Raw genomic sequence first — 17,602 nt, forward strand, 5'->3', positions numbered from 1 at the left:
AATAATAATAACAAAAGGACTTCGTTTTAGCATTTTGGGTGGAAAAAAAACGGGCGTGTAATCAAACCGATGGTTCGGGAAAACCACCGGTTTTTCCGGTTCTCGCCAGTCCAACAACATGAACGATCCAATGTATGAACCAGACCGGACAGGCTCCGATTCAAGGTTTGACCGGCCAGTCCAGTTTTTAAAACACTAATCTAGACATCAACTCACCCTTACATCTTTCAATCAGTTTTAGGCCATGGACATTATCAGTGTTGTTAAATATCCGACATACTGGCATTGCGTATTGGAATTTTGGCTATCCGATACGAAAGTCAGTATGACATCTTAACTTCGCTATGCTCAAAATAGCGCCGTTTTTCTCATAAACCGGTATAGCCGCTATGTATTGATATCAGAACTGGTTAATGTTTCATAAATCGGTATAGCCGCTACACACTCGATAACATTAAGTTTGGTATTTTAAATTTGATGTCCTTTGTTTTAAATAAAACTCCCCAACAAAACAGACATTTATGTTTAAACAGATGTATAGCATTCATGTGTCATGGTATACTGGAATGTGCACATGGAAATTCCTATTGATATTGAAGGAATGCTATACTAAACTCGCATTCATACACATACAACTACGTGAAAAATGTACCAAAATTGAAAGGGATCAAAAGTTAAATCAAAGTGATTTTTTTAAAAGACTCATTCTTGATCTTGGGTTGACGCACCATTTGTGGCTTCAGAAACTTCAGCTTCGCCTTCTGCGCCCTTCTTACCTGCAAAACAAAAGCATTTATTGAATCTCCATTGGACAATTAAACATAGTTTAAAAACAAAGAAAAAAAAAAGGGAGGATTATTAAGTTGTTTGAGAGGATAAGAAATTATATTTGTTAATCCTATAGTTTTACTGTGAAAAGTAATGAAAATAAAAGTTACCGAACACAAATTTTATAAAATATTTAAAAATTAAATCACATCTCACAGAACTTAAAAATTATAGTCTTTGCAAGCTGAGACAATGGATCGTTAGACTTAGACAATACCTTTCTTCTTCTTTCCACCGCCCTTCTTCTTTGTCTTTACACCCAATGCTAGCCAGGCCTTAATTTCAGGATCATCTACCGTTTGAGTAGGCTGCACTTCCTGGAGTGGATGGGACGTGATGCGATCCGATCCATTTGGCATTAGCAAGACCGTAAATTTGATTTGTGCAACATAATCGCCTGAAAAATAAGCAATAAAGTAAAGGCTTAATATACAGTGCTCAAGAAAATGAAACAAGAGTATCAGAGGTATCAATCAATTGATGTCTGCATTCAGCAAACATAATATTACCAGGTTTTTCATGTAGAACAGGATAAGGCTGCAGGAGCTCGTGATTCATGCATTCCACTAAACCGAGACGAGCTCTTTTTTCTTCCAAAGCCCTATTATAAATAAAGAAATTAACATTTAAATGCAACAAAAAGAGAATCAAAATTCAAGCATTTGGTTAAGACAAAGTAAATAAAGATACATATGATCAAGGTAAAAGTTACCTAGCAGAGAAGGGCATGATGGGAAATTTTTGGCTTATTTCACTATAAATGAACCTAGATGCTTTCATCTTCAAGTTATAACTTTTGTCGACAGCCCTCTTATAAATAGTTGTCTGCTTCTCATCCAAGAGCTTAGGCTGCAAAGGAAAGAAACTTCACGTTAATATTGAGAAACTGTGTAATATTTTGTATTTTGTAAACATATAAATATTATTCAACTACCTTGCCTTCACCCGTGCTGGCTACAATATCAATTGCATAAACTTCATTCTCTTCAAACTCTGCATCATCAACCCTGGTATCCGGATTAGATACACTTAGCACAACCTTATTTGCATCAATCACAAACTGCTTCATTTGGTGGCTAAGAACACCCTCAACAATTCTACAATCATAGGCAGCGGCAACCTTCTGAATTGCATCAGTTACATCTTGGTTCTGTCAGGGGAAAAACGTTTATTAGCAGCTATTTAAATACATAAAAGCAACAAATTATTCAGCCAATTCAAGTATATAAGCATTGCTTAAATCAATAACCTTAGCAAAGTTGCCATTTCAATAATTTTTACACATACAAAATCTATAACCATTGTTTAAATCATTATATTATGTTGGCTGTAATAGAGTGTACTGACTATAAATCAGCACAACTTTTAACTAATTATTTAGCCAAATCAAGTTTAGGCAACAGGGAAAAGAGGAAACTGAAACAGAATCAATAACCTCGGCAAAGTTGCCATTTCAACAATTTTTCCACACACATTTACAGACATTGATTAACATATATAATGTATAATGTTGGCTGCAATAGATAAGTGTACTAACTATAAAATCAGCACAGCATTTAACTACTAAAGCCAATACCAATTTAGACAACAGGGAAAAGAGGAAAACCAATACAAACTTGATTTCCTCGGCAAAGTTGTCTTTTACAGAATTTTACATAACAAATGATTATAAGATTCCAGATATAACACAAAAGACGTAAAACCCTACCCTAGGATACAACCAACGTACAAGGCAGTCTTATATTATCCTATTTATAAATTCACAAATTGGTTAGAATAATGTATTATGTCGGCTGCAATAGACAACTGTGCTTAATATAAAATCAGCACACCATTTAAATACTAAAGCCAATATAAATTTAGACAACAGGGAAAAGAGACAAACCAATACAAACTTGATTGCCTCGGCAAAGTTGTCTTTAACAGTTTGTTACATGTAAATGATTATTAGATTCCAGATATAATTAATATAACTAAAAGTTATATTTTATAAAACCTACATGAAACAACTAATATGACAACTGAATCAGTAGATCGGGAAGAAATGAAAGAAGATAGACAATTTCATGAAGTCGCTGTAAAAAAATACCAACAATTTTGCATTCAAACTCTTGATTCCGTTTTACAAGATAAATGTCCTATCAGAGTAACTATGACATATAAGCTTCATTTGGACAATTGTCCATAGCTTTTAGCAAGTGTTTCATCATTAGGATTACAAAGGTGAGCCAAAAATCATAACACAGCACCGTGTGTGAAATAAAAACAAAAAATAAATTAAGTGTTTAACAGTAACAAAAAATACAAGGTAAAATCAGTATTTTAATACCACAGGTAAACAACAATACTTGAGAATTGGAATTCCACTAGAGCAAGGACCTCTAGGAGAGATATTTACACAATATTAATGGTGTTACATTATGACAGACCAAATCGATTGTGCTTATTTCCCTCATAGCAGACTGCCCATACCATTGTGGAACATGTGTTTAAATAAAAATAAATGGCTCCATCAGTGTAACTATGACAAAAATAAGCTTCATCGGTGTCAATCCATAGCCTATAACATCTTCATCATAGGAGACCAGTTCATCAAAACTATAAACAAGATAACTCTAACATACAACAGAATATTTTTCTAAAACTGCAGCCAAAGTAGATTGCATAAAGCTGGAAATAAACACAATTACAATTTCAGTAAGGAGTTAAAGGAACTCAACTAAATTAGCATACATAATAGCATTCAACACAGATGACACGTGATTTTATATTGTCTTGAACTTGCAACCAAGTAACAGAAAACAAAGGAAAAACTCAGCAGCAACAAAATAGAAAGAAAAAAATATCTCTATCAGTGTAACTATGACTATAAAAGCTTCACGGGAGTTTATCCATAGCTAATAATAGTTTACATCATTTAGAGATAAAAAAGCTGAAGGGAAACAATTAATTATTACATCTGTGTTTCTTCCCTGCTATGTATATCCCATTATGTTCGCTACACATCTATTTGTCTGTTTCCTCTTAGATACAAATATGCATCAACAAAATGTAAGCAAAGCAATTAAACAGACCAATTGGTTGCTTAGGGGAAAAATTGTAAACTGGTCTGAGCATAAATTCCAAGAATAAAAGGCAAGCTATATGATAGAATCACAGAGAGGAGAATAGACACAAGCTATATTCTATCTATCACAGAGGGGAAAAAAAGGTAAACATATAATCACAGAGGGGGAAAAAATACAAGCTATATGATAGAATCAACTTAAAGTATTTATAAGAAAAAAATACCAAGATATAAAATCAAAATAATCTCGGATATTGCAGCTATAAGAATAAAAGGCTTACATATGATTACCTTTTTTCCTGGCTTTACAAGCCTCAAGGCAACTTCAGCCGCCGTGTTTGCTGCAGCAATGACATCAGCTGCACGTCCTGTAACAGGCCCTTCCTGAAGAACATGAGTGTGAGCCACAGCAGCAATGAACCCATCAATATGACACGCCAAATCACTGTAAACAACAACCAAAGACACCATTACTATATAGAACAGCCATTTCACCACACAATAACAATGCTTCAATCGAGTCTTACATTTTCACCACATCACCTTCTTCAAACACCGTTTCGTCACTGGCAAGAGGAGAAAAATGGCATACAGTGTTGTTTACACATACGCATGTTGGAAATGCAACACCTCTCTCAATCTTCTTCTTCACATTCTTGTACAATTTCGCAGTTTGCCTTATTTACAAAACACACCACACCCCATATAAGCTAAAACCACAAAAACAAAACACAGAAAAATCATACATACAAATCCATAAATCACTAATAAACTACAAAGCACGAACACAGTCACAGACACCCGACATGTCAACACCGATTATAATAATTTTAATGTAACCATAAGCATAGGACACCGACACGTGTCCGATCCAACGAGTGTTCGTGCTTCATAGCTAATAGAACACAATCACAATATATATAATAAATTATTAACACAAGTCTTACTCTCTAATAAACGAATCCCCTTTTTCACAAATATCAACAACCTTAACCTTTGGTTTAAGGTCTGAAATCACCAACTGCAAAGCCTCTATTAAATTCAAAACAACAAAAAAACGAATTAAATTAAGAAAAATATTGTTGATTAAACATGAAGCTAACAAAAAAATATAGAAATTAAGAGAATGAAATATACTGTTAACAATCTCTGCAGCGCTTTTGTACTTGGTTACAACATCAGGAGAAGTGAGATCCAACTCCTTCTCATCTCTCTCATCATCTGACATGGTGGAGTTTGGTTTGTGTTAGAATCGATGGAAGAATGAAAGGGTTGAAGATGAAAGCGTTTAGAGGGGCTAAGTTGAAGTGATGGTGCAAGAAATTAGGGTTAGTGGGTTTATATAGAGATTAGAGAGAGAAAGAGGATTGTTGTTTTGTTTGTTGCTGTCGTTACACAATCGGAGGCGTAGTAGGGTTTTAGATTTTCTTACTTTACCCTTTCTCCAAAGGGGTTGGTTATTTTTTCTTTTTTCTAATGCAGAAATATAAAGAAGCTATTTTATGCTGCAGGCAAAGGTGCACAAGTTCCTCAAGTTATGCACTATACACAAATCATCGAAAATACTATGACGAATATGAATTTTATAAAATTTATTGTTCGATTCAAAGTTTATATTGTATAGATCATCCATAAAATTTTTTAAAAAAATTGAAAATAATTTGATATGTTATTGAGACCCATCAAAATTAATGGTTTGTGGATTTTTATTAAATACCGTTAATCTTGATGGATCTCAATAACATATCAAATGATGACTAATGCTACGGTGGACCACCTTCACAAGTGGTCCACCGTGGACAAGTGGTCTACCGAATATGAATTTTACGAAATTCACCGTTGGATTGAAAGTTTATATCGTATAGATCATCCATAAATTTTTTAAATTTTTTTGAAAATCATTTGATATGTTATTGAGACACATCAAGATTTACGTTATTTAATAAACCGTTAATCTTGATGTGTCTCAATAACATATCAAATGATTTTTAATTTTTCTAAATTTTTCTATGGATGATCAATATAATATAAACTTTCAATCCAATGGTGGATTTTGTAAAATTCGTATTCGTTATAATGTTACCATCAAATGATATTTACAAAATTTATGGATGATTTAAACGATATAAACTTTTTATTCTACGTTGGATTTTTCACTAAATATCGAAGACTTATGCAACATGCACCATTTAATCAAGTGGTGCATGTTAGACAAAGTCTATGTTACGACTCTATGTTTATTTTTCACTAATTTACAATTTTGCATCTGTGTGTGTTCTTTAAATATATTTTTTATTAATTTTTTATTGTCTAAATGTATTGTTTTTGTGTTAATCCTCTATCAACACTTTTTTCTCAAATGGATATAGCTTCTAATTTCTATTTAGCATATACCTCTTTCAACAAAATATATTTTCTTTGTTACAAGCTAATCAAAACAAACAAAAGAAAAGAAAAAGAAAAAAGAAACATGGACTAATCTCTGAGCAAGAAAGTTTCAATGTGTCACTCCTGATAATATCAAAGAAGTCTTTTGGGGAGATGTGTGAATCGTGAGATCGAAATTTGAAGAAGCTTGACTAGAAAATTTGCACAATTATTTCCCTCTTTGAGAGTGTGGCATAGAGTAATATTACTTTGAGAAAGTAGTTCTTTAATGTCTTGAATCAACGCAGCATAAACATGATATTTGACATTCGAACCCTTTATGAGGTTGATGCAGTGGAGAGAATCGAAAGAGCAGATGAACTCATCAATAGTCATATTTTTCGCCAAAATGAGACACCGGTAGATAGCAAATAACTCTGCAAGTAATTAATATGTCATAAAATCCATGAATGAAACTCGAGAAACATGACAAATAGTAGCCTGAGTCATTTCTGATAACTCTTCCACTTTAACAAGTTATATATTGTGGTTAATTTATATATAAAATTGATGAAAATATATAAAATTTCTTTCATATACTTAATTAAAGTATAATTTAATTTTATCATAACTTATTTCAATGAGTTTAATAATTATTTTTTTCAAATTCAATATTTTTGTTGCTTTCACATTTATTTTGAATATCTTTTTCTATTTTCAATAATTTTATTTTTGTTGCCATGATATTGATACGAAGGTTCCACCGTCATTAGCGATGACTAATCTTCGTCGGGAAACCTGTGGAACACACGAGGTGGATTCTCCCCTCTCAGTAATATTTATTTTAATTTGGCATAATTGTATTTGCAACTCCAAATTTATTCTCAGGTAACAGGTGGAGAATTGGTAACGGTACTAATATCTCACTTTGGAATGAGAACTGGCTAGCAAATGTTTTACCTCTTGAAGCTGTCAATATAATGACATGTACTATGCTGATTTTTTTTGTCTCTGAAATCATATTAATAACTTTATATCATTTTAAATGAGTCACATAGACATATATTTTAATGAGAATTATCAGAAGAGTGAATGTGCTTGTAGTGGAAGTGGTACCTAATAGGTACGAATGCTTAAGTGACACCGAAAATTTAACCACGCAAGTGACTTGTTTAACTTAAAACTCTCAATTTTGATCTTAGGACTAGGAGTCCACTATCTGTTTTGCTAATCCAATTGGGCTAGTAATTTCTAGTATTCATATCAGATTTTACATAAGAAGTTTGCAGGAGAAATTTTGTGTCAATATCTATTTGCGTTTGGAAGCTAATAAAGTACTATTTTGAAATTGACCATGTTTACTAGTATTGGTACATGAATTCTAAGCAATCATTTTGAGTTTCATTTTTAGGAAGCTCTTGATTTATTTTTTTTACTTTTATTGTACAAAACCTACAAAAAAAAATTAATAAGAGGATTATAGGGTTTGAGTACCCTTATATCCCTTATAATAAATAAAATTTTTGCTTCTAAAAAAAAAATTGTAAGGCAACTAAAATCTTAACTTTAGACTACCAATAAAAATATAAAAAAGTTTCATGTGCAGATAAAAAAGACATTTAAAATTTATTTTAGACCTCACATATTATCGAAAATTGTTGGGTTTGTCCTGAGTGATTAGATGAACTTTTTTAAACTTATGCAAAGCATGGGCAGTCGAGCCAATGCTACCACCGATTCCCTATAGGAGTGTGACCCATATATCCAAGCCAATTTTTAAAACATTGAATTCAAGTCGCAAAGTTTGACATGCTGCATGATGCACTAATGTTAGGGAGTCTGGGGAGCCCGGGAGAAATATCGAGTCAAATTCTTCAGGATTACAAGAAAGAGATGTCACATCTCCAAAACCTTAAGACATTAGGTTAATGAGTCATCTCCCTTATAAATCCAACATTTTTCTCATTCATAATCGATGTAGGACTTAACCACTCGAACTTGAAACCCAACAATCTTCCCCCAAATGTGAGTTCTCACATCATATAGTTGATCCAATACCAAGATCCACTTCCGCTCCCCTACCAAATCGAATCACGATTATGATACCACTTGTTGGGAGAGTCCGGAGAAGCTCGGGAGAAATATCGGGTCAAATGCTTCAGGACCACGAGATAGAGAGACGTCACATCTCAACACAAAACCTTAAGACATTAGATTAATTAGTCATCTCTCTTATAAATCCAACATTCTTCCTATTCATAATCTATGCGAGACTTAATCACTCACACTTCGAATTCAACTCCTATAAACTAAAACAACAACCTTAGATGCATTTCCTCTCCACCTTACTCCACTCTAATCTGGAAGAGAATGATTCAAACTAAGCTCTATTTTTTCTTTTGTTCCTTAGGAAACATTAGCCCCAAATTTTGTGGTCCATCAACCTGTTTCTCCTGCTCCCCTTGTCAGCATCAATTCTTCATACTTGTTTCGGCAGGTATACATATTTAATTATCATTGCTAGTATATACAATAGAAGCAGTGTTATCATGCATGTACAATAAATACACTGACATAAGCAGAGATATATATAGGAATGATTTGCAATGATGAAAGAAAAAATTAATAAAGCTTAAAACCCTTAGAAATGTTGAGACAAAGAAATATTTGAATGTATAGGCTTACTCTTGAGCCGTACAAACGATAATATTTGTGTGTTTTACTTATTTAAAAAGTTTACCACATTTCATATTTATTGTGTTAAGACAATTTGATGTAAAATGTGAAGCTCATTTCAAAGTAGAACAAATACAAAGAAAAATGTATACTACTTTTTTTTTTTTTACGGACTACTTTTATTCCTAAATATACCATCCACTTGAGTTTTTTACGTCCCTATTTATATGATATCTTTCAAGTTTTTAACTACATTAATTATTATTTTCCACCATATGCCTAATAATTAGATTTTTTTTCTACAATCTATAATATTTTGTAAAAATATTAATTAACTCTCTCATGAAGTAGTTATTAAAAATTATTTGGACACGCACGAATAAAATAAAAATAAAAATAAAAGGGCAAATAATTAATTTTTTTTTTTACAATAGCAAATAATTAAATGTTGTAACTAAAGTATTTCTCTTTCAATATTGTTTTTTTGTGTATATCCAAATAATTTTTATTTGGAATTCTACCCATATAAGACTTTCTCGTCAAGACATACGAGGGTGTTTACTACAATTTTTTACGGAAAATAGGCGAAATATTTTGCATCATAATTTTTTTATCAATAGATAAAAATAAATATGCGCATATATATAAGATGTTCAATTTGTCTCTACGAGTATTTTCAAAATATAAAATTTTCATAATTTTTTATAATAGATAATTAAATATATTAGTGATCAAAGTTGTACATTGACATATGCACAGTGATCTAAAACGACACTTAAAAAAGAACGATTTCGAGTTCCAATTTGTTGAAGAAAATTAAATTTTTTTTATGGCAAATTAATCGATGAGTGAGAGAGAAAGAGGAACAAGAGGACAATAAGTCTAACTGCCTAAGTAAAAGTAGTACTCAAACAAAGGAAACCAAGAAAATAAAAGAGCCCCAAAAGCAGGCCAAAATACGACAACAAAACCAACCAAGAAGAAACGAAAATTTCTCATCCCACCTACCCACTTTCTCACCCACTCCATGTTTTTCCATTTTTGTCCTTGGTCAAAAAATTCGGAACGCGTTTTCCGAATTTTTTTTGCCTTTAAAAACAACTTCGGAATGTGTTTTATGAATTTTTTCCAAATTTGAACTAAAAAAATTCGAAAAACGCGTTCCGAATTTTTTGACCAGGGGCAAAAATGGAAAAACAGGAGGTGGGTGAGAAAATGGGTAGTTGGAATGAGAAATTTCCAGAAAAAACAACCATAACCAAGCCGCAACGAAGCCAACCAAATACAGGAGCCCTTGAGACTCCAAAACAGCAAAGGGGAGCTACAGGGAAAGGCTACCACACAAAAACAAACCAACCGAGTCAGCCACATAGGACGAGTTTCACCACCCACTAATAGAAGGTACAATGGCTATCCACGGGTTTTTCAACGTCCACCGTCTTACCGAAGATACAATCATTATAGGATATCCAAATCGACCACACAACTACATGTCAAACCAAAACTAGATCTAGCCTAGTCCTAACATCTAGATCCCTAAAGACAATAAACAAATCAAAAGATCCTGAAGCAAAACCACATCCCAACCTAACAACTTTTTTTTTTTATTTTTTTTATTTAAATCTAAAATTAATATTTTGATTCGGCATTTTATGGACCACTTTTTTTAAGTCGAATTTTTTTCCACTCTATTTTCACGTTTATTGTAATATAAAGTTTGGTTTCAATTCATGTGTTTTGTCATAAAAATTGCGACTTTTTGCATAAAATAAAGTGAATTTTAGTCTTAAAAAATATATTTTGCCATTAAATTCAATATTGGAGCAATATAAATCACATTTTTTGTACAAATAATACCATTTTTAGAGGGGAAACATTTATAATACCTTATTAGATCAAATTTACAAACTATAAAGAGAGCTTAAAAATTGACTTATAGAATGGGAGAATATTTCACAAGTTTAATAAAATTGGAGTATAATAATATAATGACATACTAGTATAAAAAATATATATAAAAAGAGATCGTGACCTCTGTCAGTCCCCTATACTAGCTCCGTCTCTGGAGCACAAATCCACTATATATTAACAGGCTGAAAAACCTGCAATCTGAAACCAATAACTAGAGGAAGGTACAAGGCTACAACAAACATAAACCAATTAAAGGAAGGGCAAGGCTGAAAATGACTTATACGATATTTTTTTATCTAATAGTTTAGTGACTGAAATTTCACAGTGGAGAAGTGAAATGTCCGGCTGCCCGTATATGTATTATATATTTTACCACATTCAATGACATGTTTTTTTAACACTAGACAAAATATTTAGAGTTTAATTTGTTCATATTTACTTGTAGTACGACAAAGTCAAATGGAAGTACTTATATATTTGCATGTACGGACATGATTGGTATTTTGTTCTATTGTAACACGTGGTAGCTAGGGAACGGACAGATTATTACGGTTGAATCTTAATCAGTCGATGACATTTTATTATGCATGGCATCACATACTGTAAAATTGAATTGAATTGAATTCATTCTTATTCTGAACCAACCAAGTTTCAACGCAAAGTTTGGAATATATATTGAAGCCTCGTGTAATATTATTTTCTTGCATGTCTTCAACTGCCCAATGTTTAAGTTAAGCAAATATTTGTCTCCTTGTAATCATGCATAGATTAAGGTTTGTCTCTTTACGTACGTTAATTAATATTCATCGTCACTTAGTGCATGATGATTAATATTAATATTATTCACCTTAACATTCTCGTGCCATATATGAAATATGAAACACCAACATTTTTTTCTTTTGACACATGAAACACCAACATTTTAGGAGTTAATATATGTGTCTATTTTTTAGATCAAATATATAATATCAACTTTCTTTCAACTCATCATGCTTATAATTAAGATTAGAAAGAATTAATATACAATCTACAAAACTTAATTATACCTTCAACAAACGACAGAATGTGTTTAGTCAAAAAACAAAAAGACAAAACATGTCACAAACCAATTGTTTTTCCATTTCTACTTTTGTTTCTCACTCTTTGAATTAACAATAAAACTCTAATAATTGTATATTTTAATTCACAAGTCCTAATTCAATTAACGTTATAGATATTATTAAATATTGGACACACATTAACTCATGTTCCAATCCAGAAAATTATAGTTATGTGAATTTTAGTATTGATATTTGTCATTCTTCTACATACACACACAAAAAAAATTATAAATTAATAATCAGTCATATATACCACCATCTTATCAGTCAGACAACAAATTTTAAAATAGATATTATGAAATAAAAAAAAAGATATTATTGCCAAAAATAAAATTGTGTGTGTCATCCTTACACAGGAGCTGTACTAATCTTTTCTGTATCGTTTTCAATTTTACCAGATATAGATTTAACACAAATCTGATTGTATATTCCCCACCTTTGTAGTACATGTTTTTTGAACAGATGCTTGTATTTCTCATTTAGAATGCTTTAGCAAAAATTTATTTACGTACTATTTGTATATATGAAATTTTGAAAAAATACATTCAGATACCTTATAATTCATCTATAAATCATTTTAAAAATGTTAAATGAACCCTAACCAGCCTTAGTAAAATGCTGGATTTGTAACAGTATATAAAATATAGTAAAATTTATATGAAAACTAATTAACCATGTTTCTTCCATGAAAATAAATTATGGAAAATGTTAAATAGTACCCGAGACACTAGTTAAGCATATAAATATTTTCCTAATTTAAATTATTTCTGAACAAACTTATAAAAGCATTGTATGAGTTGTTTATAAATGATCACTATAACATATAGAGAAAAAACTTACAATTTAAATAAAATAAGGCAAAATTACACTACAAGTCATTTATCTTATTTTTTTGTAACACTTTGGTCTTTATCTTTTTTTTGGAACACTTTGGTCATTTATCTTTTATTTGTAACACTTTAGTCCTTTATTTTTTTTATTTGTAACATTTTAGTCCCTTTTTTGTAACAGTTTGGTCCTTTATCTTGTTTTATTTGTAACACTTTGGTCCTTTATTTTTTATAAATAAATAAGATACAGATCAAAATGTTACGAAAAAAAAAGATAAAAGACCAAATTGTTACAAAAAAAAAGATAAAGACTAAAGTGTTACAAAAAAATAATATAAAGGACCTGTAGTGTAATTTTGCCATAAAATAACTTAAACAATTAGATCCTTTAAATTAAAACATTTCTCCAAACACACCCTAATTAATTCATTGGAATATTTGATGAGTCACATTCACAATTGCAACACAATTTTCAAATGTCTAATTATCTCATAGACATGAAAAGCATGCTGTGGTGGACCATATATATAGAAAATATCACTAAAAAAAACCAAAATTATTTCCAACCAGAGCTTTTCTCCCCCAATTGATAACCAAAATACAAACAAATAAGTGGCTGGTCTAATGAGCATAACAAAAAAACCAATCCATCCAAATTTAATTTAGAAAACTAATAGCAATTAGTAATAGTTTTTGCTTCAAATCTTAAAGGTTTGATGTTATCTCAGGCATTAATACTTAGACTAATCTTTCTGGATAGAAAAAGGAAACATATTCAAATGGTTTATCATAAATCTAGAACAAAATACATACATAATATGCCTGAGATTTAAAGTCGAATAAACATAAATAAAAACATTGTGTCCGATTCGGTGGAAGCTGTACGACACACAACAGCTACCATAATAGCTGGCCACCACCAAAAGTTGCATTTCTACGTCACGGTCCTCTCTTTCGTCGCTTTGGCTCAACCTACAAAATTCAAGATTTTTTCATAATCAATGCGAAACGCCATGTTTGTAATCACATAGCCCTCCAAAGAAGCTCAAAATAACTAAAATCTTAACACTCAAACATAACATTGATTTGAAGAAATTATGTTCAATAAGGAATAAGAAAACTTAACAAAATAAATACTTTTTTTTGAAAATATTAACAAAATAAATACTATTATATGTCATTTACAATAAAATATGAGGGATGTTATTATAACATGACACCGTATGAAAATACATCACTTATAACTATTGATTTGACTCGGAGAAAGAGAAAACTAATAAAAAAATATCTATGCTGTATAAATATATGGTGTCAGACAATAAAATTGTTGTCCAAATAACAATTCTCATAAAATATAGGCAACAATTTCAACAAACAAACACATAAAATATGTTTTATATATGCGTGCAGTTACGAAGACTTCAAACCATAACTTAAAATTGTTGAGTTTAATTACATGACTAGCTTTGTAAAATACATACAAAACAAGAACCATGATCAAAATTCAAAAGTTCAATTGGCTATTAACTATTAATCATGAGTCACAACTTCAAAGATCTCATGTTTACTTTGTTTTTTAAGCCTATGTTTGGCATCATGATCCCAGAATCACAGTGACCCGCCGTGAGTTTCCAAAAGCTATTTAAATTACGGCGGGTCACCGTAATTCTGGCATACCCACTGTGATACCAAACATACACCAAGTGATTTCGGAAGCTAGTCAATTGACACAAACAAGTTGTCAATATGGTCAGCAAAATAAAATAAAGGGAAATTTGCAGGCTTATTCAATCTTATGCCGACAGAATAAAGTACACATTTAGTGAAATATCACTTGAACAAGGAGGATAAGTTAATTAAGCACAAGAATTACCAAAGTAAAAGATAACTAAATAGGGTTTATTATAACAAAAGGGTCTATAGCTCAGTGGTAGAGCATTTGACTGCAGATCAAGAGGTCACCGGTTCGATCCCGGTTGGGCCCTTATATTTATTTTTTTTACAAAAAAACTTCATCGACATTTTTTGCCTCACAATAAATTCTGATTTCAATACATTCTCATAAGTTTTTAAAAATAAAAGGGTATACCAAGCCTGCGCGATGAGATAACACAAACAACACAACAAAAAAATCAAAGAATGCATGTATGCAATAAAATCTATAATTCACTTTTAATCATCTCGCATGTCTAAATGCTTTCACACTTAAAAACAAAAAACCAAGTAGAAATAATTTTTTTAAAAAAATAATTAAGCTAACCACAGCACCAAGAATGAAGAAACACACAAGTCAACCGAATTATGATTAGAATATAGGAAACAATTCACAACTTGAACTTTTATTTTCTACACAAGAAGCAATCTTCCGTACCAACTCATATCAAGGACCAAAGCAAAAGAATGTCTCTTAATATTTAAGACTAGATGCATGTGGTTATCTGGTTTATCTAACCTTGCCCTCAGATCCCGGTGATACTGGAAACACAGCCGGAGGTTTCTTCAAATCATCATCAGATGAGCATTCAGAACAAACAAAATGGTCCAATTTCTTCGCTTCTTCAATAGTCATGCCCACGCAAGCAGGATGGTACCTACAAGAAACCTACAAAGTGAAATGTGCATCTTTCGTAAAATCTATAGGCATATAAAACAGGTTCAAAAAACCAATACAGTATGATTTCTCAGATATTCCATAAATTCACAACATTTGCAATAGAACCCCCAACATAATTCAACTTATATAAGATGAACTATATATCGAAAAGAAAAAGCAATCGAACTCAGTTCGAGATGTTTTATGCCAACAAAAAGCTGATATAGAGACACCATCAATTTCAACCTACGAAAATATCATCGAATGTTCATTGTTATTTGAAATTTATGAGTAGCTCTCTCATAAACGGAAAATCATTTAAATGTTCATGTTCTCTATTTCAAACATTTATCTTAACCGTTTCTACTTTGACTTAACAAACAGAAGACTTCGTCATATACCAGAACAGAGTTCAGATAACAACGAATGCATTAAAATTGTCGAACTTAACCAAATATCTTTGTGCAATCTTTAAAACCATCCAATGTTAAAATTCATTACAATCAACACATCCAATGTTAAAAACGAGAGAACTATTAAAACCAAAAATCACTCGCAAAACCTAATAAAAATAAACAAAGAAAAACAGAATACACTGATTTTACCAATCCTTGCATCCCTCACACTGCACCATTAGGTCATCCGGGTTATAAGGCATCTCACATTTGCAGTATCTACAAAAACAAAACACAAAACCAAATTAACAACAAAAACATAAACCTCATCAAATACTCAAAATTCAATTACAAAAGCAAAAGCAAAAACTCACACAGCAACGCGGTCAGGAGTGAATGCGCCAGTAGCAGCCTTATACTCAAACCTACAATAGTAATCTTCAGTACCTACATTCTCAAGCTTAGTATAGTTCTTGAAAGAATGCACAATACACTTTCCTTCAATAGTGTGAGCACTTTGAACATCATAATGGTCAGATAAAAACAGTTCCTTAGCTCCATGAAACTGTCTTCTTCCACCAATAGATTCTTCAGGTCTATAATACCATCTACAACGAACCCTCACATTGTTCCTATTATCTTGCTCGATCTTCTCCACACGTGCCACGTATGGTGGCTTACTCGTGTCAGAAGGACGCATCAAAACACAATCTCCAGCTAAAACAACAAAAAAACCAAAAAACCAAAAAAAACCCAAATATTAAAAACCGAAACTTTACTTAATCTAAACAAAACCCACAAAGTTTTGAACATTTCCCACCACATTTTTCAACAAAAGAATCGATTTTTAAGGTTTTTCCTTAACTGGGTATGTTCAAGGAAAAAAGGGTTTCAAAGGATTGAAATTTATTACCTTTAACAATCTTGTTTGTTCCTCTGATTGTGTATGAATCTATGTCTTTCTTTCCTGGCCTTGTTTTCGCCATTTTAGTCTCTCTAAGCACTTTTCTTGAAAAAGGGTTGTGAAAATGCTAAGCTTTGAAGCTTAAGAAATGGTGGAATGGTTCAATTTTTGTAAACCCTAAGATTTTGGTTTTTTGGGAGATGAAGAACAGAGGAACCCTAAGGTTTCATTTCAGTTCTTTGAAGAGAAAATGAAAGGGATGTGAAGAGAGTGAGTGTGACGATTTCTTTTGCCTCTAAGATTTATTACAGTGAAATGTGAAATTTAGTATTTATATTTAGTGTTACAGGTAATTAAGAAAAGTAGTTACACAAATCTGGTAACCAAAAAAACACGTTTAGATAAGATAACACGAGTTTTTTTTTTTTTTTATTTTATAGTTTTTTTAGATTAATTAATATTTTAAATTTAATTATTTTGAATTTGGTGATGCAACAACGTTAAAATAATTAAAGAATATTTGTCGTACATTTAGATACTATAAAGAATGTTTGTCATTCATCTATTACAAAATTTAAGAGGTCAATCAGTCTTTATAGTTCTGCGATAAATATATTTTGTTAAAAAAAATAAGATGTTACTTCCTCTAGTCCTTAATATAAGAAGTTAACTTTTTAGATACATTGAAAAATGAATGTATTTAGTTTATAATATAGTCTAAATACATCAATTTTTCAATGTATCTAAAAAGTGAATTTCTTCTTGTATCAAGAACCGGAGGGAGTAAAATGGTTAAGAAGTGTTTGTCGTCTATTTATTTTTATTTTTGTTTTTACCATCTGTATTTGGTCCACTAGGTATGGACTTTCTAATCTGGTGTAGGGTTAGTTCTGATATCAAGTGATTTCAGTTCTCTCACGATCGCGATTGT

The 17,602-nt window shown here is 31.4% G+C and overlaps 2 protein-coding genes, 1 non-coding gene and 1 pseudogene across 3 annotated transcripts; 1 reads left to right on the forward strand and 3 right to left on the reverse strand.

The window, feature by feature from the left end:
- Window positions 1-449: 449 nt before the first annotated feature.
- LOC123895111 (ERBB-3 BINDING PROTEIN 1-like) lies at window positions 450-5,370 on the reverse strand. Its single transcript, XM_045945319.1, has 9 exons — window positions 5,033-5,370; window positions 4,843-4,927; window positions 4,423-4,572; window positions 4,187-4,340; window positions 1,763-1,978; window positions 1,541-1,677; window positions 1,338-1,429; window positions 1,046-1,225; window positions 450-776 (listed from the first exon to the last, which is right to left on the reverse strand). Exons 1-9 carry the CDS (start codon window positions 5,121-5,123, stop codon window positions 703-705), a joined length of 1,179 nt encoding a protein of 392 aa, XP_045801275.1. The 5' UTR covers window positions 5,124-5,370; the 3' UTR covers window positions 450-702.
- Window positions 5,371-12,255: 6,885 nt separating this feature from the next.
- On the reverse strand, window positions 12,256-12,365 carry LOC123900252 (annotated as a pseudogene).
- Window positions 12,366-13,321: 956 nt separating this feature from the next.
- Window positions 13,322-16,983, reverse strand: LOC123895112 (chromatin remodeling protein EBS). The gene is made up of 5 exons (XM_045945320.1): window positions 16,681-16,983; window positions 16,142-16,484; window positions 15,978-16,046; window positions 15,232-15,370; window positions 13,322-13,751 (listed from the first exon to the last, which is right to left on the reverse strand). The coding sequence occupies exons 1-5, from the start codon at window positions 16,751-16,753 to the stop codon at window positions 13,719-13,721; spliced, it is 657 nt and encodes a 218-aa protein (XP_045801276.1). The 5' UTR covers window positions 16,754-16,983; the 3' UTR covers window positions 13,322-13,718.
- Window positions 14,693-14,764, forward strand: TRNAC-GCA. Its single transcript has one exon. It is a non-coding gene; the product is annotated as a tRNA-Cys (tRNA).
- Window positions 16,984-17,602: the final 619 nt, after the last annotated feature.

Source organism: Trifolium pratense, linkage group LG7, assembly GCF_020283565.1.
Source record: "Trifolium pratense cultivar HEN17-A07 linkage group LG7, ARS_RC_1.1, whole genome shotgun sequence".
NCBI classification, from domain to species: domain Eukaryota; kingdom Viridiplantae; phylum Streptophyta; class Magnoliopsida; order Fabales; family Fabaceae; genus Trifolium; species Trifolium pratense.

What these genes read in the sequence shown, in the direction of transcription:
- LOC123895111 (XM_045945319.1), bottom strand. Translation starts at nt 5,123, where the DNA reads ATGTCAGATGATGAGAGAGATGAGAAGGAGTTGGATCTCACTTCTCCT. An exon ending in GGGGATTCGTTTATTAGAGA is followed by an intron (nt 4,573 to 4,842) that starts GTAAGACTTGTG and finishes TTTGTAAATAAG; the next exon opens with GCAAACTGCGAAATTGTACA. An exon ending in TTGTAAAGCCAGGAAAAAAG is followed by an intron (nt 1,979 to 4,186) that starts GTAATCATATGT and finishes TTCCCCTGACAG; the next exon opens with AACCAAGATGTAACTGATGC.
- LOC123895112 (XM_045945320.1), bottom strand. Translation starts at nt 16,753, where the DNA reads ATGGCGAAAACAAGGCCAGGAAAGAAAGACATAGATTCATACACAATC. An exon ending in AACAAACAAGATTGTTAAAG is followed by an intron (nt 16,485 to 16,680) that starts GTAATAAATTTC and finishes TTGTTGTTTTAG; the next exon opens with CTGGAGATTGTGTTTTGATG. An exon ending in TGTGAGGGATGCAAGGATTG is followed by an intron (nt 15,371 to 15,977) that starts GTAAAATCAGTG and finishes GGTTTCTTGTAG; the next exon opens with GTACCATCCTGCTTGCGTGG.